Source organism: Lepidochelys olivacea (assembly GCF_965140295.1).
Source record: "Lepidochelys olivacea isolate rLepOli2 genome assembly, chromosome: 6".
Taxonomy (NCBI): Eukaryota; Metazoa; Chordata; order Testudines; family Cheloniidae; genus Lepidochelys; species Lepidochelys olivacea.
The window spans coordinates 25,876,218-25,899,951 of NC_140416.1; the positions used below are offsets into that span (position 1 = coordinate 25,876,218).

Here is a 23,734-nt window from a genome sequence, read left to right on the forward strand (position 1 = left end):
GGTTCTAAAAAGTTGTGCAGTGTGGTCAGCACAGAGTGCAGCATGCTCACTACTCCCCTCGATGTGATGATGCTCAACCTAGAGAAAGTGGCTAACTGGAATGATGGCCATGATGGAAGATAAGAACTCAGTTCACAGTGGGAGTGTTTGCTCAGGAATGGGGAAGGCTCAAATTAAAGCAAATACCCTAAGGGTTAGTTTGAAGAGGGAGTTGATCTTACTCAGCTCATCACTACTAAAAATACTCATGATACCACACAGGAAATATCCATCATGCCCCTATAATCACAGGATTCTGGGCTCTTAAAAACTGGATCACAACACATCTCCATCTAGTGACCAGAAAATATGAAGATGACTTCACTGTTTTTGCCTACTACGTACCCCCAGCAGAGGTCACTATGGTATAACAATAAAAGAGGGTGATGTCACTTCAACAAGCTTCACATAGTTGACTATATTTCCAAACTTATTTTGTGAGCTCTATAGTAAAATAACAATTTGCAAGTAAGAACAGTATCAGTTGAGAAAGTTACTAACAATACAATCTGCTTTATAGTTCACAGTTTTCTACACTCGGTCTGTATTTTTATTTAAAAATCCTTGCCTGAAAAACCAGTCCCTTTTATTTACAAAGATATCACATATGCCTGTACGAAAGATTTTTTATCTGATTTTCAAATATTGTGTGGCTGTTTATATACATATATATGTGTGTGTCTGTGTGTCTGTGTACGTGTGAATATATATATATATATATATATATATATATATATATATATATATCATATATGTCATGATTTTAAAGTACTGTTTTCCACAGAACTTTCCCTGTTCCATTTCTATCATATCATTCTTCTGGGCCATGCACTCCTTCATCCATAGCACCTACAGATGGTAGCTGTAATCCATGTATATTCATATTGGTATGTACAGACCATATTTGTCTGTGATGCATTCTTTCATCCAGGATCCTCTTCTCTTGCTCCAGTTAGGGCCCTTTACTTTCCAAACACCCTCTTATTGCTGCAGTCCTTCCTCCATCCAAAGAAGGCTGGGTGCAGCTTTTTTCAAAGCTCTTTAGTGTGAATCTGAGCACGGGCCAGAGAGGATCAGTCCAGAGCAACAAGAAAAAAAAATATTTCCATTGCTCACTCTCTCCTGCAGCTAGCTTAGCAGGCTACCACCTGTCTTTGTTCTAGTTATCTGTCTAGATTCTAGGTGATAGATCATTCATAACCATGACAGCTGAGCACTTATTAAGCTAGAACTCTGATCCTAAATGCATTGTGATGCTGCAAAACAGGCAGATCAGCTAACGTGATCTATTTCTATAAACACACCACACTAAAACACATTGCATTATCTTTGACATGCAATAACTTATTCTTTAAAGAAACCTCATGCAATACACCTTAGAACACAGTACTTACAGCAGTAATCTGAACTTCTCCAATTAATGCAGATATTAAATTTGTTACACATGGCCACATAGGCAGCCAGTGCTATACAAGGATTCCGAATGTATTCCACATCTTGAACCCACAGGTCACAGAATAATTCAGGTGGAACCTAATAAATAATAAATACATGTGTTAATGTTGCACTGTGAATGTACCTTCATACAGTGATGAAATAGGGTGAATATCTCCACTACTTTGGGGATCCTATCAGGCAGTTATATGAGCTAGTGACAGGGAAATCACAAGGTCTGCCAGGCTGAACTGAAGGTACAGAAGAGGCATTGGGCTCCCAGCCTTCCTGAGTAAATGAAGAGGATTTATTTTCCAAAGGCATCTGAAAATGAAGGTTCCTGAATGTAAAGAGAATGCAGGGAACTCTTATTTTCCCTGAACCAAGTAATTTGGGATGCTTAGGGCAAAAACTAATACTATGTTTGCCAGTGGGAGGCACAATCATTCTTGTCATGAAATACCTCATTCTCTGTTTTTCTTCCTTTCCCCCCTATATTTCCATCTAGATGTTAGCCTCTCATCTAGCATTACCCTCTTATTTCATGTGTGAGAATGCAGGGTATCTAGGTATAGTCTCCTTTTGAGAGAGAGTCACCTAGAAGCAATGGTAAGTTTCCAGTGTCTGCTCATGAACCGTTGGGAGAGAATCCAGAGTAATCCAGAAGACAGCTGGAAAGAATGGTAGATGGGGCACATACCAGCATGTTACCTACCGCTCTCATTGGTTTTCCAATATGTTTCTACCTTGTAAACGATTTCCCTCCACAGTTTGTCAAAAATATGGTTTTGTCTAACTGGTGTATTGTGTTTGTTATTTGCTTTAAGATGGTGCCAAGTGGGGCTATTGTGGGATAGATGGATTGGATGGCAGATGGAGTTCAGCTACCAACCTTGAGTATACAAGATCCAATTCACCACCATGTTATTCTACTTCTACACCAGTGAGACTCCACTGAAATAATTAATTATGTAAAAAATTCAGTAAGACTGTATTGAATCAGGCTCACCCATTAAAATGAGATAAGGCCTGGAGGTGACAGAAGGCACCTCATAGGTTTGTTCCTTCAGAAAGGCTCCTTGGCTCCCATTGAGTAATGCTCAGCCAACGTGGAATGGATAACTCAGGTTGCTCTAAGTGCTGGATGTGTCATAAAAGTGGTTAAATTGCACAGTGTGCACAGACAATGGGTATCGTTTTCAAAAGCCCCTATGTCACATTTTCACTTAGAAATCTAAGTCTCATTGAAAGTCAACAGGACTTAGGCTCCTAAATGCCTAAATCAGTTTTGAAAATGGGACTTAAGTGACTGGGAAAATTGTACCTTCTGTCATTATGTATCCCATGACAGCTTTACATGCCACCTTGACCAAGAGGATTGACTATTATGCTTGTCCATGGCCTGCAGCTCAGTCAAAATGTACCAGCACATTTGTTCATGAGTCTGAACAATCATGAGCATATTTCACTCTCTGTGCAATCATTAAATTGGCTGCTATATACTGGCTGACCGTGAGCTGACAATGTTGGTCTTTAAAACACATTAAAGCATAACCGCTGGCTACATCTGAGACCTATTTGAGCCTCAAACCTTTTCTCCTTTATCTATATATATTGTATTCTTAGAATTACCGTTATAGGACCCACATTTATTGTCTTTCCCTCTCATACCTTTCTAGCACTTTTTGTCATAAATCTACTAATCTACTGTCATCTGTTTGATTTTAAGTGGACTGTTTTTGTCTTATATGATGCAGAAATAGGAGTGCCTTCACTGGGGTCACTTTCAAATAGAACTGTTATTATTAACATTAAACCCACATGGCAGCCACTGATTTTGAATGTCAGCTGCCCTAAGGCAAGTCTCATCTTGATCAGCTCCATTCTTCAGTTAATTTTCTAACCTACAACAAATGGAGAACTATAATAGGATGCACATATACCACTCATGACATTTATCATGCATTATTGGATTTAGCTACATTAAAAACATCATATCAAATAAATAAAAATCTATCAAAATTAAATCTCTCTAATACAGTAAACCTCTGAAATAGTTAACGTACATAAGGATGACAGCTACTGAAGGTCTGGTTCATCACCAAGCTGAAACACTTGGAACAGTCCATGACTGAACAATTAGTTTCCTGGTGCCTGTCTTCTCCAACATACTTTAATGTGCTTGGCACCTGCCAGCTGTCTATAAAATTCGATGGAGCATCAGTTTTGCTTAAAACTGTTCTGTTGGGTAGCATCAGGTCATTTGCTGAGCTTCCATCACAGAAACCTGCATATGATCATAGTAAACAATATGTTAGCACTGTTGTGGGTTGTGCACCTTTTTATCTTCATCCATAACTGAAGTTCAAATACATTATCTAGCTTTTCTGATTAAAATCAATGAGCACAGAGTTTGTTGACACTCAATAAAAGACCTGCAGCACTGCCGTGGCTGGCCTGGGTCAACTGACTCAGGCTCACAGGGCTCAGGATCCCACGCAGGGAAGGTCTCAGATCTTGGCCTCCAGTCTGAACACAAACGTCTATCCTGCAATTTACTGCCCTGCAGCCTGAGCCTACAAGCCCAGGTCAAGACCGGGGCTCTGAGACTCATTGCTGTGGGTCTTTTATTACAATGTAGACATACCCCCAGTATTTAACTATATACGCAGCATATTAGTATCAGAGTCTAACAAAATGTGGCAGGTTGCTAGTAGGACCCAAATGCACAACTATTCATCCACAAACAAGTTAAGCAAAGTGAAAGTAAGGAAAAGGAATATTATATTTGAAATGTAAAGGATGGAAGAAAGAAGGGGCACAAAATAAGAAAAGGCAGAATTCTGCTCGGGTGTACCAAAGGTGGGTAATAGCAGATGTATTGCATCTAGAGCCTCCAGAAGAAATTCTCTACCTATGAGTTCTTAGGTACTAAGGAACTTAATATGGCCCCCATTAACATAATAATTTTGTGCTCAAAATCTTTGATGTATATAGTCTCACAAACCCCTATTAAGTAAGGAAGTACTATAAGAATTCCTCTGGATCCTCCTGGCAGGGACTTCAGAGCAGGAATTTTGTCACCCATCAGAGGCGCTGACTTTGTGATTTGCCTGGGGTTGCTCAACCCCCACTCTGCCCCAGGCCTCACCCCCATTCTACTCCTTCCCCACCTCTTCCTGCCCCCACTCTTCCCCCGCCCCCAGCGCCTCCTGCACACCGCCGAACAGCTGATCACCTGCAAGTGGGAGAGGAGCTGACCAGGGCCTGCTGGCAGGGAGAAGGCACTGGGAAGGAGTTGATGGGCGGGGCTGCCCGTGGGTGCTGAGCACCCACTATTTTTTTGCCCGTGGGTGCTCCAACCCCAGAGCACCCATAGAGTCAGCGCCTATGTCACCCATACAGAAGGTGCAGCTTGCGCCCTGCTCTGCAGCCAGTGAACTCTACCACCATTTGCTGGCAGTTAACTCTGACACGCATATGAGAACTTCCATAAGGATGTTAGTGGAGAGCTGCGACTAACACCCCACAATCCCACGAGTCTTGTCAGCCTGTGTGTAAAGGTGAAAGAGGAGGAGCCCTCCACAGTCTGGCCAGTTTGCCATAATGTACTGTAGCCCAAAGTGGGCATCTGCCTATAGCATAAACCATCCATCCTCAACATAAACTGGTATCACTGGCAGCCTCTGCTCAGGAGAGACTCACATCCTGAATGGCATGAAGATTGAAGGGAGGGATGCACTGATCCATTGGAAGAGCTGTTTAGGGCAGCTCAGAGAGTGACTGCCCATGCTCCGAGCACTCAGTTTCATAAGCACTAAACAAAAATTCATTAAAAAAATTCAAAGGACATAAAAGCAGCTCTCTGTTTAATTGAAAATGCAAAAAGTGTAAATGTCATTGTGGTGTAAAAAGGAGTTCCCGTGAAATGCCTAGACATACTCATCTGACACCGTATTAACTTTTACACATTGTGACAAAGTTCCTCCTCTACTTTGGTGGGTCCTGCACTTATTGGCGGATTTTGCTCACCTCAGAGATTCACGGCAGCCCTCAGTTTGGCCACTTTCATGGCTCAAATCTGCTGTTCACTCAGATAACCTCATCACTGGCCAGCATGGGGAAAATAGAGTAAGAACAATCCCCGCAGTTTCTGCTGATCCACCATGTGGGTCAGGGATCAGCTCAGAGACTTTCACCTCTGGTGGAAGCTCCTGTATCTGACCAGGAGTTGGGAGGTTTGGGGGGAACCCTGGTCAGCCCTCTACCCCGGGTTCCAGCCCAGGGCCCTGTGGACTGCAGATGTCTAGAGTACCTCCTGGAACAGTTGCATGACAGCTACAATTCCCTGGGCTACTTCCCCTTGGCCTCCTCCCAACACCTTCCTCCTGATGTCTGTTAACGCTTGTACTCCTCAGTCCTACAGCAGCACGTCCTCTCACTCCCAGCTCCTTACTCGCATAGCTTACTAACTGGAGTGACAGACTTTTTAAACCAGGTGTCCTGATTTGCTTTAATTAATTCTAGCAGCTTCCCAATTGGCTACAGGTGTCCTAATTAGCCTGCTGGCCTTAATTAGTTCTAGATAGTTCCTGAGTGTTCTGGAATAGTCCCTGTTATCTTACCCAGGGAAAAGGGACCTGCTTAACCTGGAACTAATGTATCTACCTTCGACCAGCCTCTTGTAGCCATCTGGCCTGACCCTGTCACAACACACACACCCAAACATGCTGCTACCTCTGGGCTGAGTTGAACACCTATAAGCTTAAGAGATAGCATATTGAAGCATAGCTTTTGGCATCCACAGAGACATTAATATTACTCCTCAGCTGAAAAGAACCAATCTTTTCTACATTTATTTCTCAGAAAGGAGCATCATAATTCATCTTTGTTTTAAACTAAAATAGTTGGGAACCTTGAAAGATCTTGGAACAGGGGCAATATTGTGGCAAGGTGGGAAAGATTATGGCAAGACATCTGGTCAATGTGAAATGGTGGGGTGCTCCATCAATCAGTTCTGGAAGCTATTTTTGGGGCCATCGACTATAAAAGCAACATGATGGACAAATCCACTATCCCTTTTTTCTAGGAAGCACTGTTTGTTGCAAAGAGCTTTTAGAAACTTCCTTTTTCTCACAGTCTCTGCACTTATATGGACTAGTTCCAAAGAGATTTGTCCAGTAATTCAAGAGGGATCTAATCCTTTCTCAATGAAAGGAAAATTGGCTCTATTTTATCATTTTTCACGCACACATGGGTCCAGATTCTTTTCCCACAGAAGCCACTGGAAAAACACCTATTGATTTCATTGGTAAGAACAGGCCTTTGGAGAGAAGAAATCTTTTGGAAGTTGCAAATAGTTCAGCCAGAAATAAGTTTCCCCCATGAAGCTTTTGTCATCTTAAGGAGGTCTTGTGAGGAGATGGAGTTTATGAAACAAAAAGGGATGAATATGATAAGACTCAAAAGAGTTACTTTCTGCAGGAATGTTGTCCAATCTGGCAAGTCTCTCCCACCTTCACATCTGCACAGGTGGGGAGTAACTCGCACTGTAAAAGAGATTTATCAAATAAAAGGCTGAAGCTTCATTGAGGTGCTCAGTTTCGCCACAGTTCTGCAGCCTGGCCAGGCTGTGTGGCTATGAAACACTAGTGTAATTCAGACTCTGCCTTGCCCCTCATCCCACAGTCAGCAGTCTGTGTTTGGGAGGGTCAGGGATGAAAGTGGGTCCTCTGTATCCTGTGTTGGGGTGTGGCCTCCCGGCTCCCAAAGTAATATTGGAAATGTAGCTTTCAGCAGCAAACAGACCAAAAGATCTTCCCACCTAGGGCATCAGGGAATGGGGGCAACTCATCCCACTGTGACCCCTCCAATTCTGAAACACATGTTATTGAAAGGCTCCTATTGAGGCACCCAAGCTCCCACTATCTTCCTGTCTCCTTCAGGCAATGAGCCTCATGATCCTCCCTAAGCCCATGATGCCTCAGTAGATACTATTTATTTGCAGGGAAGGGGCAGAGGGTTCTCTACCTGATCCCCCTATTGGACAAATCCCTATTGTCTATGACAGAGCTTGTTCCAAGACAGATACTTTGCCACCAAGCAGGAGCACCAAATAGCTCCTCCATGGGGGTGAAGTGGAGAAATCAGGAGTCATAGGGGCAGATCTGTCAGGAAAATATGGAGCAATCCTCTGCAGCAGAAGGGCTTGAAGCACAAGCCTAGAAAGAACACATAAATGTCTTGTAATGTTGTTAACAGGCAATGTGCACTGGAAATGTATTGCTGAGTTCTCTCTGAGATAGCAATCAGGCTAGTAAGACAAAGAAATCCTGCAGGCTAAATATAATCCTAGGCCAAATGAAATATTTTATCTTTATCTTCTTGATTCTGTTTATTCTAAGTAAGATGGACATTAAAAAAGGATTAGGACTAAGTCAGAAAAAAGGAAGAAGAAAACCAGAATAAAGTGAACATAATAATCAATTTTAGACTGATATTAATTTCAAGCTCTCCTACTCCATTTGGGGCGTGTTATTGTCTGTGGGACATGGAACTTGACTAAGCTATCATTGGTATTTGATACTGTGCTACACATATTTGCCCTTTCTGAAACTGGCAAGATAGAGTAATGATGAACTTTGTATTCCTGATTTCAAGCTCTGCTTTACAGCAGAGGATAATTCAAATGTCAGAGTGAAGATTTATATCAGTGTTTATAATGCTATAGACCTAACATCTCATCCATACAACTTCCAGAAAGAATGAAACCATGTGTACATACCACAGAAACCTAATAGTGATCATAATTTAAAAGTTATTAGAGTACACACACATACACACACACACATATATACAGCTCTGAACTAATTCAGCAACAAGACCAACCTAGACTGGTTCTATGAAGTTAATAGCTATCACGATCCCTCCCATTAAATAAATACAGTGAAAGTATTTAGAAAGTGAAAATAGAAGATTGTATTTCCTTTCTGATGGATAGCAAACACTAAATCTATTAATGACCTCATTTGATGCCAAGGGTGGCTTAATGTAAGACATTTTTCATCCTTATGACTGGGCTATTTGTTTGAACATTACTTCAGTGTTTGTGCCTGTGATTCAAATAGCCTAAATCCAAAGGCATAATTGCAAAAGAAAAAACAATTGCACTTCAACAACTGGGCATCAACCAGCATTTCAACAATTAACATGGTTAACAACAGTTTTACATTTACACTATTTTAACATTCACAACTATCTAAATTGTTCTGTGATCATCTTTTTAGGCTCCATACCTACACCTGGAAGCCTGAACCTGCTCATGGTATTACTTGTAACCAGGAAAAAGCTTTTCCTTTCTCCAGCAAAGCATTTGAACATTTGAATGCTTACAGTACTCTCTACTTACCACATAGTCCCAAGGCTTTTGGTTCACTGGTTGTATTTGACTCTATGATCACCACACCCGTGCTGTGAAACCACTGAATCCTGATATTTGTTGGTGTCTCAATTACATACATGAAGCCAGTGTCCTCAATTTTAAATCCATATTTTCTAACTGTAGGCCAGGCATATCTTGAATTTACAGTTATCTAAAAAGATGTTATAAACAAAGGCACAGCAGTAATCTGAACACCTCATTATATTGGAAGCTATTCTTCTACTTTATGTGATCGCTATATGTCCATGAAACTTTTGGAATGAAACATGAACTGGTTTTGTTATTCATCAGAAACACAGTCCAGGTTTTCCAAGATGCCCATGGTCTGACTTTTGAACTAGTCTAGCCCAATTTATGGTCTGAAGAGACAGGCATGCAAAACCTAGTCAAATCTTTTACCACGCAACACTCATCTGTTGCCATGACAAACTTTGACGGTTTGTACAAAAGCACTCAGTGAGGGGGCTAAAATGAAAATGTTTGATTCTTTTCAAACAACTTTTAACTCACTGATCTTTTGAGACTGCCCCTATGGTTTCTTCATATAACATTGGCAACATATTTGACTGTAGTATGGGGCGAGTCCCAGGTTCAAAACTAACTTTTCACAACTGGGTTTCTTCTTTTTAAAAATACATTTTGAATAGATATACACACAAGAAAAAAGCTCTCAGTTAGTTGCTATTGAAATGACCATCCTATCACCCATCTAGGATCAAACTACTGGAACAACTGAACATTTCAGATAATAAAAAGCTATTGTTTTATGGAAATGTTTTCTGTAATAAGAACAAAATGGGAAATTACGGTAGATAAAATTGTTTCTAAATGAAATAAAGCTGTTCAAAATTTCTCACACACTTCTCTTTAAGGGGAGATGAATGGAACTATAAGGGCACCCCCAGGAAAGTGAGGTATGTCCAGCATGATTGTAAATGGGATGGATAAATGAATGAATGAGGAGCCTTATTAAAGATTCATGGCTCTCATTTGCTGTGTGCTCTGGTTCATAAATGGACTCACGCATTTCAATCTGTTGCTTCAATTTTATGAGTTACTTTCTCATATTTCAAACTGTTAGTATTATAGAAACTCCATTGTGCATGCAGAGAAAAAGACCAATGAGCAAGTGTGTAATCCCTATTTGGAGGTACCAGAAAATTTCTGACAATCTATAATGTTAATAATTAAAAAAGTATAAAACAGGTTTATTATGCACCTATCTATAATGTGTAGGAGAAAAAACTGTGTGATCATGGGGGACTTCAGTTTGAACAACATATACTTGGGGTGCTCATGCTGCCAGTACCAAAACACCCTGGGGATTTCTAAACATCATAGATGGCAATTTCCTAATTCCAAAAGAGTTGCAGCCAGCATTGGGGAACTCTATATTAGACCTTGTCCTGACAGAAAAAGAGGAACTGATCACAGAACTAAAAGTTAATGGTAGCTTAAGTGCAAGTGATCATGACTTGATCACATTTATAATGTGCAAGCAGAATAAAGTCCAGAACCTTAATATATATATACTTGGTGGTTTAATAAGGCCAATTTCACAAAGGTAAAAACAATTCTGAGCCAAATCAGCTGGAAGGAATAATTTAATCAGAAAAATGTGAATGATAATTTGGAAACATTTAAGGACATCTTAGATGCCTGTAATAGGGTCTACAAACCACAAACTGAGCAGAGGCAGAAGGGGGAGGAGAGCATCTCCTGCCTACAGGCAAGCAGCTTGACCACACCCCCACAACTGCCAGTCATGAAGCAGGCACCCACAGCTGCAACCAATAGGGAAAACAAAGCCTGCTATAACAAGAGAGAGCTCAGAGAAGGAAAAGGAGGTAGAAAGGTCTGGGACAGTGAAGGGGCAACAGTCCTGCACTAGGCTACCTTCAGAGAGGCAAAGAGACTGAAGCAGACTGCTAATTAGAAGCCAGGGGCCAAGAACTGTCCTGACCAGTAGCTAACCACAGCCAGTCAGGGGCAGTAGAAACCCTTCAAAAGATCACATCAATGACTGGTAACAATGCCCAAAAAGGCATAATCTCACAATTGAGAAAGAAACCTGTACTGGTTAAAAAAACCCAACAACCTGGTTCAGAGAAGTGAAGGTAAAAAATAAAAAAATCATTTACAACAAATAGAAGAAAAGGGGGATTGATAGTATTGAATATAAATCAGAAGTTAGGAATTGTAGAAAATTGATAAGGGAAGCTAAGGGATACAAGGAGAAAACTATGGCCAGCAGAGTTAAGGAGAATAAGACATTATAAAAATATATTAGGAAGAAAAAGAATCCTAATAATGGTGTTTGTCCATTACTAGATGGAAATAGTAGAATTATCAATAATAATGCAGAAAATGCAGAAATGTTTCAATAAATATTTCTATTCTGTATTAGAGGAAAAAGAGATGATATAGGCTCATCACATGGTGATAACACTCTTTCCATCCCATTAGTATCTCTGGAGGATGTTAAACAGAAGCAATTACAGTTAGGCATTTTAAAATCAGCAGGTCCAGATAACTTGCATCCAAGTAATTTAAAAGAGCTGGCTGAGGAGCTCGCTGGACCATAAACATTGATTTTCAATATGTCTTGGAGCACTGAGGAAGTTCCAGAAAACTGGAGAAAAACTAATGCTGTGCCATTTTTAAAAAAATGTTAACGGGATGACCCAGGTAATTTTAGACCTGTCAGTCTGACATGGATCGCAGGCAAGATAATGGAGCAGCTAATATAGGACTTGATTAGTAAAAAAAACTAAAGGAAGGTAACATAGAAAATTAGAAAATATAGAAAATCAGCATGGGTTTTTGAAAAATAGATGCTGTCACACTAACTTGATATCTTTTTTTTTTCCATTAAATGCAAATTTGGTTGATAAATAAATAGTTGACATACTATATTTGGACTTCTGTAAGGCATTTGACTTGGTACTACATGACATTTTGGTTAAAAAACTAAAACAATATAAAATTAACATGGAACACATTAAAAGCTAGCTAACTTACAGGTCTCAAAATATAAATGTAATGGCAATTTGTTATCAAGCGGGTCTTTTTCCAGTGGGGTCCTGTGAGGATCAAATCTTGGCCCTACTGTATTTAACATTTTTATCAATTTACCAAGGATAGTGGTGGATTCTGCATCACTGGCAATTTTAAAATCAAGATTGGATGTTTTTTCTGAAAGACATGAATTATTTTGGTGATGTTCTATGGCCTGTGGTGTACAGCAGGTCAGACTAGATCACAATGGCCTTAAAATCTCTGATTCTATTAAGGGGAAAGTAAAATACTATGTAAGTAGCAAGAGAATACCAAATAAATAAATAAACAAACAAAATCCCCAATAACTTACTTTTCTGTTTAAACGATCAACGATTATTTGGTTTGATAAATAGGTTAAATTCAGCATTGCCAGGCACAGTGAAGTCAAGTTTAAGTGACCCTGCAGAGAAAGCAAAATTTGTGAACTTCTGTTAAGATGTGAATAATTTTACATGCTAATTAAGTAGTATTTTAAGTAATGGAACATAAGGGGCATTTTTGTATGTTCAGTTTTTGAAAGAGGAACACATCTGTTGAATGAAGTTTATACAGATTAACTAAGAACTCTTTATTTGTATGAGCTATGTTTGTGGGATAATGTTCATTTGAATAACATTCCTTCAGGATGTCTACATGAAATGTGCCAATTTATTATGTTCTAGAAAATTGTGTTAAGCCATAACATTTCAAAAAGCTGAAATATTAGGGGTTCAGACACAGCAACACCACTGATTCGGGGCATGGAAAAGAATCACATGAAGAGGAATAGAAAAGATTCAAACGGTTTGCCTTAGGGTAGACACAAATATGAGAGGGAAAGATAAATATACACAAAATAACAAATTTTCTAGAAAAGTCATATCAGACATGTATGCATAATTCTATTCACCCTCTTGTAACACAAGAATTAGGGACATTCAATTGATAAGTAGCAAATTCAAACATCATAAATGAAAATAATTTTTCACACACTGCATAATTAGCCACTGGAACTCATTGCCACAAGGTATCATTGAGGCCAAATACTTAGAAGGGTTTCTAAACGAGCTGGATATTTATATGGATAACAAGAATATCCATTTTATAATAGTAAAGACTGGGGAGGAAATGAAGAGTTTGGGAAGAAGTACAAACTCTCATGTTTCAGGTCATAAGCCAATGTCTAAACTATTGGGGATCAGGAGAGAACTATCCCAGTGAGCAAGTTCTCCTGTAACTGCTTCCTTCAGGGTTTCTCGCACTCTTCTCTGAAACAGCTGGCACTCGCCTCTTTTAGAGATTAGATACCGGACTAGATGGACTGCTGGTCTGATGCAGTCTGGCAGTTCCTATGAACCTTTGTCTTTGAAGTTTGAGTTTGGCAATTTTGCAATGCAGAAGTCTCTGCATTACCTGTTGAGATTCATATATTGTAAGATGCTTGTTGCCTGCAAATATATGAGAGCCCAAGGGGAGTTCAGGTGTTAATTATCACCCTGCAAGACTTTATACAACAGAATGTAGAGGGGATCATTATAGTCTGTTTAATTCTAAGTACAGGAGTTTCCCACAGTAAAGCCATATAAAGAAAGATACACAAAGTTGGCATTTAGTCTACTGAAGTATTTAACACATTATTATAGATCTGGATATTTGTGTGCGACACACATATATGTGTAATCATTTAACCTCTCAATATTTCAGTTTTGCCATCTATACTGTGACTAACCAGTAACCTTGCAGTAACGTCATGAGGAATTATGCTTGTGCAATAAGGTGAAAAAAGAAAAGCACTATACTCTTTTAATCAGAGATATTTTAATATGTATGTAAAAATGTATTTTAATAATTTGTAATTTAAAAACCCCATATTACTTTATGTATAAGCATATAAAATAAAAACTTTGTAGAATATACTTTTATTCACTGTACTGCTTAACCTTGTTTAGCAAGTGAGAGTCATAAAGAATAAAAACAGTTAGTTACCATGTTGGTATTTCTGCAGTCAAGTATATGGATGGTTATAGTTTCATCTTGAGTTTGGCTAACAATGTAGGCTGCCTCTTTAAATAAAGCCAAATAATTCCCATCAAAGGTTACAAAGCTCAGATCAGAGAAAAATGTACAACGACCTGGTTAAAAATAAATAAAATAAAGGCATTTCCTAACTTATTTCATTCTTTTGGTAAGCAGTATAAAACATGCAAATAAAATAGCATAGATGTTTGTATGATTTAACCTTATTTCCTCTAAGGGTTTACTAACTCAAAAAACCATTTTCAGCTATTTTTTGTAGCCACTATCTAACAGTTAACTACAAATGGACAGTAAAGAACTAAATTCTGCATGTTTCAATAGGAGCCTCTTGCAGGCATCCAAGAATAGAATTTGACTCATGTGACTAATACAGGACTAGTCTGTGGATTTTCATGGACCACAAGATACTAAAAGCTACGGAGGGTAGGAGTCACATTGGACCTTGAGTTGCTTCCCCTTCTAGTCTTGTTCCAGGATGGGAAGCGCTAGTGGAAAGTTATCTTCCTTTCCAATCCTACTGCTAAAGTATCTGTGCTTCAAAGGGCCCAGAGTTCTACTCCCAGACATTACAAATCAAAAGACCCTGAGTAGTTACTTGCATTGCTTGTCCTCGCACCAGTTGTTTGCTACTATGGATCTAATGCTGTTCTCACTTAAGTCAACAGAAGTTTTGCCTTTGACTTCAGTAGTAGAATTAGGCTTCTATGCTGTATTAAGCAATGAGTAACCTGGAGAAGGTGTATATAAACTCCATCTTCTATTCCTACTCCAGAGTCCAGAAAATAGAAACTTTAATTCTTAATCTGTTTATAAATTCAATAATTTGTTATAAAAGTGAATTAATGTAAGTACTGCATAAGTAAAACTTACATGCACATTCCCATTTTGGGCAGCATTTGTCACCATTGATCTGAACAGCAAGCCCTAGAACTCCACAGCTGGGCTGAGTTGCATTGTAAGGGCAGTTCTGTGACTTGTTAACTTGGATTAGTTGTCCATCCAAGCAAATGTGTTTTATGCACTCATTTTCTGTGATTGGCTAAGGCATATTTAAAAGACATAGGTTACCATTCTTATCAAACTAGAGACACAACATTGCAGAATGCTTACTGAAAAGAAAAGTAGGCCTGATTTTCAGAGACACTGAACACTCACAAATCCCAGTGAAGGCAATGGAAGCTGTCAGTGCTCAGCACAACTGAAAATTAGACAATTTGTGAAAATGGTACAAAACCATGGTTCTGTTCTAAATTCCAGAACAATATTATTTATTTTAGACAATACATCAGGCAGAAATACAGAAGAGAAGTATGCAAGGATCATAGAGATGGCAAAGATGGCTGAGTAAGGTTAAGGAATAGTCATGTCAGGAGACAATCTGCCAAAAAGTGGCAGATTGTGATTCAAAGGATCCCTTCTACTGAGGAACATGAAATGGCACATGGTGCCAAAGGTATTCCATGAAAAATCACCCCTTTTGGAAACGGAGGTCCAAAGCAGCATTAGATTGCAGTAATTATGAAATCCATTAATTGCAATGGCGTTCCTCCAGATTTACCCACATGTAATTGAGATAGGTATCTGGCCCTGTAGTTTGATAGATATTTTTAATACTGAATACAAAACCATATGGCACATAAATAATTATTTCAGCACTAGTGGTAAGGGAACTTATCCATACATAAATCTACATTCCTGTCTATTTACAGATGGGCAGAGAGATAACCATGAACAACGTTACTCACTACACAAGTTTGGAGTGTTGCTGTTTCTCTAGCTGGCATGAAAACTGATGCTGTGCCTCCTGAGATAGCTTCAGCTGTTGTTAGTCCACCAGAATACTCTGTAGCAGACTCGTAAAGTGGTTGGGTAGATAAATAGGCAAATGGAGGAACTGATGCAGCCATTGTAGCATTTGAGTGGGTTGGCATCATTAACGACGAACTCTTTGAGGGTGTGTGGACCTCAGTTATAGCCAGTGTCACACGTTTTGGAGTTTGAATAGTGGTGCCTGATGCTGCGACACTAGAAGAGGCAGTTTTTTGCTCAGAGGATGAATAGATGGTGGACAAAACTGATACACCTAGTTTAGGAGGCACAGCAGTTATATTTGTGAAATATGGAGAATGAAACATCTGTGTTGTTTTTAAGGTGAGGGTGATCAAATCTGTGATGCCTGGCGTATGAAGAGACTGTGGTTGTGTAACCAGTACTGGCCCTGCAGGCTCTGCTGTTTCGGAGGTGATGGCTTTTTCTGTTTTTGAAGCAACAGAAAAATAGATGGGTTCCCCTGAAAACAATGAGGTGGTGAGGGCTTCTCTGATTGCTGCTGTTTTCCCTGAAGTAGCTGATGCTGTAGTGATGTTTTGTGCTGTCACACTGCTCACTGATGAAGGTGCTAAAACAGTGGTTGTAGTCGAAGAACGTGTGGTGGCTGGTAACACTGTTCCTGCTGGGAATGTGGAACTGTAGGAAGTAGTTGAAAGTGGCACTTGCTGAGACAACACCACAGTCTTCTCTGTAGCACTTTTGCCCATTGACGTGGATGCTGTTGAGATCACTGGTGTTAAAAGGGCACCTGCTAATGACTCCTTCTCTGCTGTGATGGGAGTTTCTGATGTTTCCGATAGAATAAGTGATGGAGATGTTAACTTCGACAAAGGAAATACGGCGATAGAGACTGTAGGTGTCTGACTAGAAACGAGTGGTTCAGTAACGGCTGTCTGCTTTGTGGATTCAAAACTGGAATCTGACTTTTGGGTAGGAAATGACGGAAATTCTTTTTTCATTGTAGCTACTGGTGATGAAGTTGTAATTACTTTTGTTAAAAAAGAGAGGGGTCTTGTGCTGACAGTCAAATCCATTTTTTTTCTGGTTGAAGTTGGGAGTTTTGTCTGCAAAGCTGAGGTAGTTCCTGATACATAAGTCAGTAAGACGGCATCAGTTAAGGATGACTCTTTTTCAGTAGTCAAAAGAACTTTAGCTGGAACTACTGAGGTAGGAGATAACGTTGAAAGATCCACTGCAGGTTGGGAGGTAGTTACGAATGGGTACAAGGTGGTGAATTCTCCTATAGATTCTGTTGTACTAAAGAGACCTTTTGGACGAACAGTGGTGGTCAAAATTTCTGTTGGAGGCTGGTAAATTGTGGTACTTTTTTTGCTTGCCAAATAAGGTTTGGAAGTTGAAGGAACATGTTCTATTGTCAATTTGGTAGTGAAACGTGGTATAGCAGACTCCTCTCTGATCTGTGGAGAAACCATCTCTGCTGATGAAGTTTGAACAGAGGAAGTACCTACTGAAGTTGTAGCAGAGGAGGAGTAATCTTTGATTAATGATATTTGAGTTGTAGATGCTGTTTGTTTTACTGTTTCTCTGATGGTTTTAACTGTAGGCTTTGAGACTGTGGAAACTGTTTCAGTCTGTACTGGGTGCTCTGTAGCAGCCGGCTCCTTAGGTATTTTTTGTGTTAAAATGTATGGGGAAACCGATGTCTCTGCCAGATACTGAGTGGTAGGGAATATGTCAGGTGACTTTGTGAATGGAGGTGTAACAGAAGTTGGCAACGTTGACCTTTGTTTGACTACTGTCACTTTTTTACTAGTTATTAATCTGCTGCTGAATTCAGAGTATGGGGATAATGTGGCATCAGTAATATTTAAAGTGACTTTTGCTGGCAGTTCCGCAGGTGTTAGTGATATTACTGAACTTGGTTGCTCTTCTATCGTGGATAAGGTTGAGGCTGTCAAATGGGGAGTCTTTCCTTCTGTTGAAAAAGTAGATTTTACTACTGATGTTCTTGGGTATAAAGTAATGGTCATTGTAACAGTAGCTTCAGATGATGCACTCATAGAACTAGTGGCTGTTGTTGATATCTCTTTTCTAAATGTGGATAGTGGAAGCAGAGTAGTGAAAGGTGTTAGGGAGCTTGCTGGTGATGAAGCAAATGTAGTTGGCTTTCTGGTATGTACACTAGCAATTTTTTCTGTTTGTGCTTCATCAGGATGGACAATCATCCTTGTTGTTTCAGTCTCATTAAGAAGAGTATATGGAGATTCAGTGACTAATGTTGTTTGCATTGATTCCAATTGTTTAGTTACCCATGGAATTGTAGGGACCAAATCCATTATTTCTTTTGCTAAAGCAGTTGTTTTTGTTGCTGATGTCATTCTAATAGTGTAGGGTGCAATGCTCATCTTTGTTGTATTTAGAAATAGAGGTGATTTGTATTCAGATGATGTTCTTTGTGAGGATGTAGTTGGCTTTGCTGATAATTCATAGGGGCCTGTTATTTTAGATGTTACTTTTGTTGTCAAAGGAATAGCTCTGGCAGTCTGAGATGAAACAGGATATTTAGTGTACAAAGTAGTCAGGGTTTCTGTCATATTTAGCACTATGAATGGTGGATATTCAGTAGTTGATGCTGTTTGCAAAGTTTCTTTTGATTCTGCTAAAGCTGGAGAAGCAGCACTTATATTGGATAGTGAAGGCCTTTTTGTAGGAAGAGTGCTGGGTTTTGCAGTTGTAGCTGAACTAGAATACAGTGAATATGGAGAAAAATATGAACTTGATGGCTGCTCCGCACTTGTTGTTGCTTGTATTATTTCTTTTTTACCAGTTGTAAATAGGAAGCCAGTTATTCCTGAGGATGATGAAGATGACAATGATGACATCGCTTTAGTTTGCAGAGTTGCTATCTTTGCACCATGGGTTGTGGAAAGGAATATGCCTGCAGTACCTGTCAAGTTTTGAACCATGTATGTAGGAGTTTCAGTAACTGACTGTGTTACATGTAATAATGGAACAGGGTGTGTAGATAGTGGAAAAAATGTGGTCTTTATTTCCTCTTTGGTTAAACCAATCGTTCCTTTTGTTGTTTCGGAAGTCATTGGTGGCTTCAGTGTAAATAATGTAGTGATCAGAGGAGAAAATGAAGTTTCAGTGACATTAGCTGTTGTAGGAGAAGTTTGTTTTGTACTTGGTTTTGTTCCTTCTGAAGTTCTTGTTTGATTTGCTGTTGGTGCATAAGAAGGGGTTTCCAAAGAGGGTGACATAGTGTATTTGGTGAAATATGTGGTCGTTTGCTCTGTTGCTGATACAAAGGAAGGGGCAGTAGTTTTTTCTGGTTTTTGTTTTGTTTCCACTGTGGGACGTATCGTAGTGTCTATTTCTGATGTTTCTGATATTGCTGTAGCTGCGACTGGTGATTCTGTTACTCTTATTATTGATGATGTCCCAGTTAAAATAATAGTAGAAACTGGTTTGCTTTCTGTGTCAGTGATTTTAGTCACTGCATGTGTTGTAGTTACAGTCTGAGGCTCTGTCGCACCCAATACCTTAGCAGTGATATTACTCGTTGCTTGTATACCTGTAGAGATTTCTGTAGTGGCTGTAGTTGTCGAAGGAAAAACATCAAGTACTGAAGGGAAGCTTATATTAGATTTTGGTGATACAGACATTGCAATAGTGCTTTTGCCAGATGATGTAGCTCCAGCTGAATATGCCGAAACTTTTGGTGATACAGTTGTAGTTAAAACTGTTGTATTAGGAATAAGAACTGTTGAAAATTTAGTTTGTTCTATGGTTGCACTGAATTGCCACTTTGATGCACGTGTTGTTTTTGTGTCTTTTGTTTCAGGTATAGGAGATGAAGTTACTACTTTACTCAGAACTGCTGCAACTGAGACATTGAAAGCACTAGAAGTTACATGTGAAAGAGCTGGTGTTCTCATACTGGATGGTGAAGGTCGAACATCAACTGAAGGCTCAATGCCTAAAACCGGACAAAAACAGATGTTAGTTGGGACTCATTATACTAGAATCATTAAGGTGGAAGGGATCCATATTAAGTCATGTATCCCTATCTTCCCCCGCCCCTTTCTTCAGGTTTGTAATATTTTTAGAGCTTCTAAAAAAAAGACGTTAGGGAAGGCATTGACTATGTATTTCATGTTACTGAAAGTTTTATGGAAAAGGAACCTCTTAATTTTCTTTATAATTTGTCTTAGATTTTAGGAAAAAGAAATTTGTTTTTAACAGAAAAGCACATGAAATGATAACTTAAAATTTACGAACTTGGGCATCTAAAGTTAGATGTGTAAAAACTGCACTGGGTCACTTAAGTAAGAGGCCTAATTTTCACTGATATATTGCAAGGGCTCAACATCTCTGAAAAATCAGGCCATTTATGTGGGTCCCTAAATATGGGCTTAGATGTCTAACTTTGGACCCCCATGTTTGAAAATTCTGGCTATACTACTTTTGGTATCTAGTAATGCCATAAGTTAAATATCAAATTAAACATAATAAAGTAAAAATTTTTGAACATACAATCTTCAAAATACACGCATCTTTGAGTGACTTCATCCAACACCATATGGAGAGGACACATGGGAACACATCCTTCCACTCTAAAAGAGAAACACAGTATTAACTATTCAAGCAGTCGGTTATAGACAAAGTATTTAATTTTAGGAAAGCAGTCTACATTTCTAAATAATTTAAGGCAGAGGACCCTGATAATGGACCTTTCTATTTCTCATCAGCTCAGGACATTTCTTCAGGATGCAGCTGACCTTGTTTCCATTCCTGCAGATCTGAGCTAACGTGAACTATGTAACTCTCTATCTTTGGAATGAATGTTGGTCCTTCCAATGATAGAGACTTTCATTTAGAAGTGCCAGAGAGCCATTGCCCTCTGGAACAAAATTTTGTTCAGTAGTTTTATTAGGGACAGACGTGGTTGCTGCAATGCCATCATGAGAGGAGCAGGGCCAGAACTATTTGATGTCAGCTGACTACCACATCTTTTCAATGATACTCTTAATTTAGGATTACCCACTATCTTGAAACATTACTGCCATTCAAGGACATCATTTTACTGTAGCTGCCACAATGGCTACAATTCCACTATTTCCTCCTCCACTGAATTTTGATTAATTAATATGGTGCCATGGCACTGAACTATATCTAGTGCCGTATATACTTACCAGGCTATATAAATATTACTAGAATCATATACTTTTATTCTAGAAAAATGCAGATACTTACTTTGGTACATCCTGACAGTTTTGTCCCAAAGGGTTTCTGCATGTTTTGAAACAAGGGCTTGTACAGGCATCATAACGCCACTCACATGTAGAATGGGCTGGAAACTTAAATTTGGAATCTGGAAGAATACATGATTTATTATACAGAGACATATATACACACCAATATGCATATGCACACATATATATTATTTACATATATACATTATGCACACTCACACACGCACGTACACACTCTATAGCGGGCACACTTAAAAAGTTCATTTTGGTTTTCAAAATATTACTATTTCTATTGCTTATATTTAAAATGGGGGATATCTTTGAAACTTTTACTATCTCTGAAACTGCAATGAACATTAAGTGTATCCACTGTGTATTAACATGCAGAGTAATGCATATGCAAACTGTTCTACACTATGCAGTAGAAAATGTGACGTATTCTAGTTGACATATCTATTTTCTAGTGCATACTAAAACAATCTGAAGACTGACAGTACAGCAAGAATTAACAGACAATTCAGAAATATTTTTAAAACAATCTCCATAAAAGAATAAACTATATAACTTTTCTGATAACTCTGGCTGAACTGTTGTGAATTTTCAGTGGGGAAACAACATGAAACCAGTGTGAGTAATGTTGATTCAGTAGGATCATTACTATGAAAGACTTACAAGAACATGCTACTTTATTTAATGTGCTACATTAATGATATTTTTAAAAGAGGTTGCATCAGAAAGAGTGGTTTATTTGTTGTGCAAAATTAGGCAATACAAGGAGACTTTCCAGAAAGTTTGTACAGTGTAACTGCTTTTACTTTAGAGGAAAAATGAAACACCATTTCAAACAAGCAAATAACCAGAAATCATTACATTTAAAAAATACATTCTTAATGGTTAATCTTTTCAGAAACAGCAAAAGGCCAACATTTTAAAAGAGGGCCATAACTGAATCAGAGAATAGTTTTCAGACTCAAATTATATGTGCCCCTTAATATCAGAAGCAACTGAGATATATGCAGGAGTGCAGTACAGATTTCTCTTATTTATCATGATGAAGCACCACTTCAAGTCTTGCAAAACTAGAATCATAGTTCACGTCACTGTAAAAAAGAGTGTCCTGTTAAATGACATTGATACTATAGTGAATTTAAAAACTACCTGCATCACCTACACAGCATCTTTGTGGAATAGTGTTTATTAAAAGGTATTAAAATCACAAAATTGAAATACAAATAGCAAAAGAAGTTAGGGAAAGTGTGAAATTCTTGTGCATGGGCCAGAGAAGAAAATTGTGAACTTGTCATTAATAAGTAGTGTCTTCACAGTTTTATTAAATAATGATGCCATTTCATAGAGGAAGTGTTAAGAAGAAAACAAATAAAGTGATCTACACCTCAGGGGGAGTATAAACCAGCAACCTCACATCAGCTGTGTGTGTGTGTGCACATGTGCACACAAGGATAATTGAAGGCCAGTGCTTAATTTGTGCCAGAGCTTGCCAGGGCTGAGCCCCAGCACCTCTAAGGTTGGCAGTTCATAGCCCGGCACCTCTGGATTTGCTGCATCAGTTATGAAAATAAAAAAATTGCTTGAGCCCCAGCATCTCTTTCATTACAAACTTAGCACTGCTGAAAGTTCTCCTTTGCACTAGCCTGATCCTGTGATATCTGTTTGAGAGTCCCCCTGTGCCATGTTAGATGAGCCCCAGGGCTTCTCAAAGTTCTGCTAGACTTCAAAAATTATAAGGAAACACAAATGTATCCAGGGGTCAGCATATCATTCTGGTGTCCTAGCCCAAGCCCCTTTTCTCTGGTTGCACTGGCAGTGGGAGCAAGGAAAGAGTGCATTATATGAGCCCCTCTGTTGTCTCTATGCCATAAAAGGGTCACTCTTACACTGGTGCAATCCTTCCTTAGCAGGTTAAACTGGACACCAGGCCAATTATGCCACCTGGGCAACTTGATGCAGGCAGCTGCACCACACAGAACATTTGTGTTAGTGATTGGGGAGTAACATTTATTACTTGAAAATATGTTTTGCTACCATGTATGATTATATTTTTAGGGTGATATTCAGGACTTCTACCCTGAAAAACCTCCCACTGATCTTAGCTTCAGTGAGGAGTGAAGTATCAGGCTCTTTAATTCACTTCTATTTTACACTCGTTTAGAGACATGCGATTCTTTTCCAAAAGACTTCAGAATTTTTTTCTCTCTTCAGCCTAGGTACATCTGCACTTATGAGTAGTTGTTGTACTGTTACTAGTAATAGAAGTCCCCTCTTGCTTGATAAAAATAATAATTCTCATAGAGCAGAAGAGAATGTGTAAATCAAGTTCTAATATCTTCCCCATTTTCTTTACTAAAAGAGTGTACCTGTTACCATCTAGTGTTATCCTCTAACAATGCCAGTCTGTATGATATCCCTGAATTGTTATTTCTATGAGAAACACTGGTTTTATTGTAGTAGCAAGTGAATTCACTAAGTTACATTTGCTATAAACTATTAAGCATATGTATCCTGTTCCAGTGGGAGAATCTGCAGTTGCTTAAATCTGATAGAGATGGGAGGAGGGAATACTTTACTTACAATCTTCACTAATGTGTAGGTTTTTTATATTCTGTTTAACAGAGTTGATATGCAGGCTGGAGCCATGAGGTGGATGGAAATATGGCATAGGGACACAACAGATATG

At 38.9% G+C, this 23,734-nt stretch overlaps 1 protein-coding gene across 1 annotated transcript in view; it reads right to left on the reverse strand.

The window, feature by feature from the left end:
- OTOG (otogelin) overlaps positions 1-23,734 on the reverse strand; it is a 166,558-nt gene that overhangs the window by 27,856 nt on the left and 114,968 nt on the right. The window contains exons 34-42 of the mRNA XM_084632568.1: positions 21,041-21,158; positions 20,321-20,400; positions 15,736-19,763; positions 14,861-15,029; positions 13,940-14,085; positions 12,285-12,374; positions 8,882-9,065; positions 3,540-3,760; positions 1,434-1,572 (exon numbers count right to left, since the gene is read on the reverse strand). Of these exons, the coding sequence (XP_084488694.1) occupies positions 1,434-1,572; positions 3,540-3,760; positions 8,882-9,065; positions 12,285-12,374; positions 13,940-14,085; positions 14,861-15,029; positions 15,736-19,763; positions 20,321-20,400; positions 21,041-21,158 (5,175 nt within the window). The remainder of the gene's footprint in view (positions 1-1,433; positions 1,573-3,539; positions 3,761-8,881; positions 9,066-12,284; positions 12,375-13,939; positions 14,086-14,860; positions 15,030-15,735; positions 19,764-20,320; positions 20,401-21,040; positions 21,159-23,734) is intronic.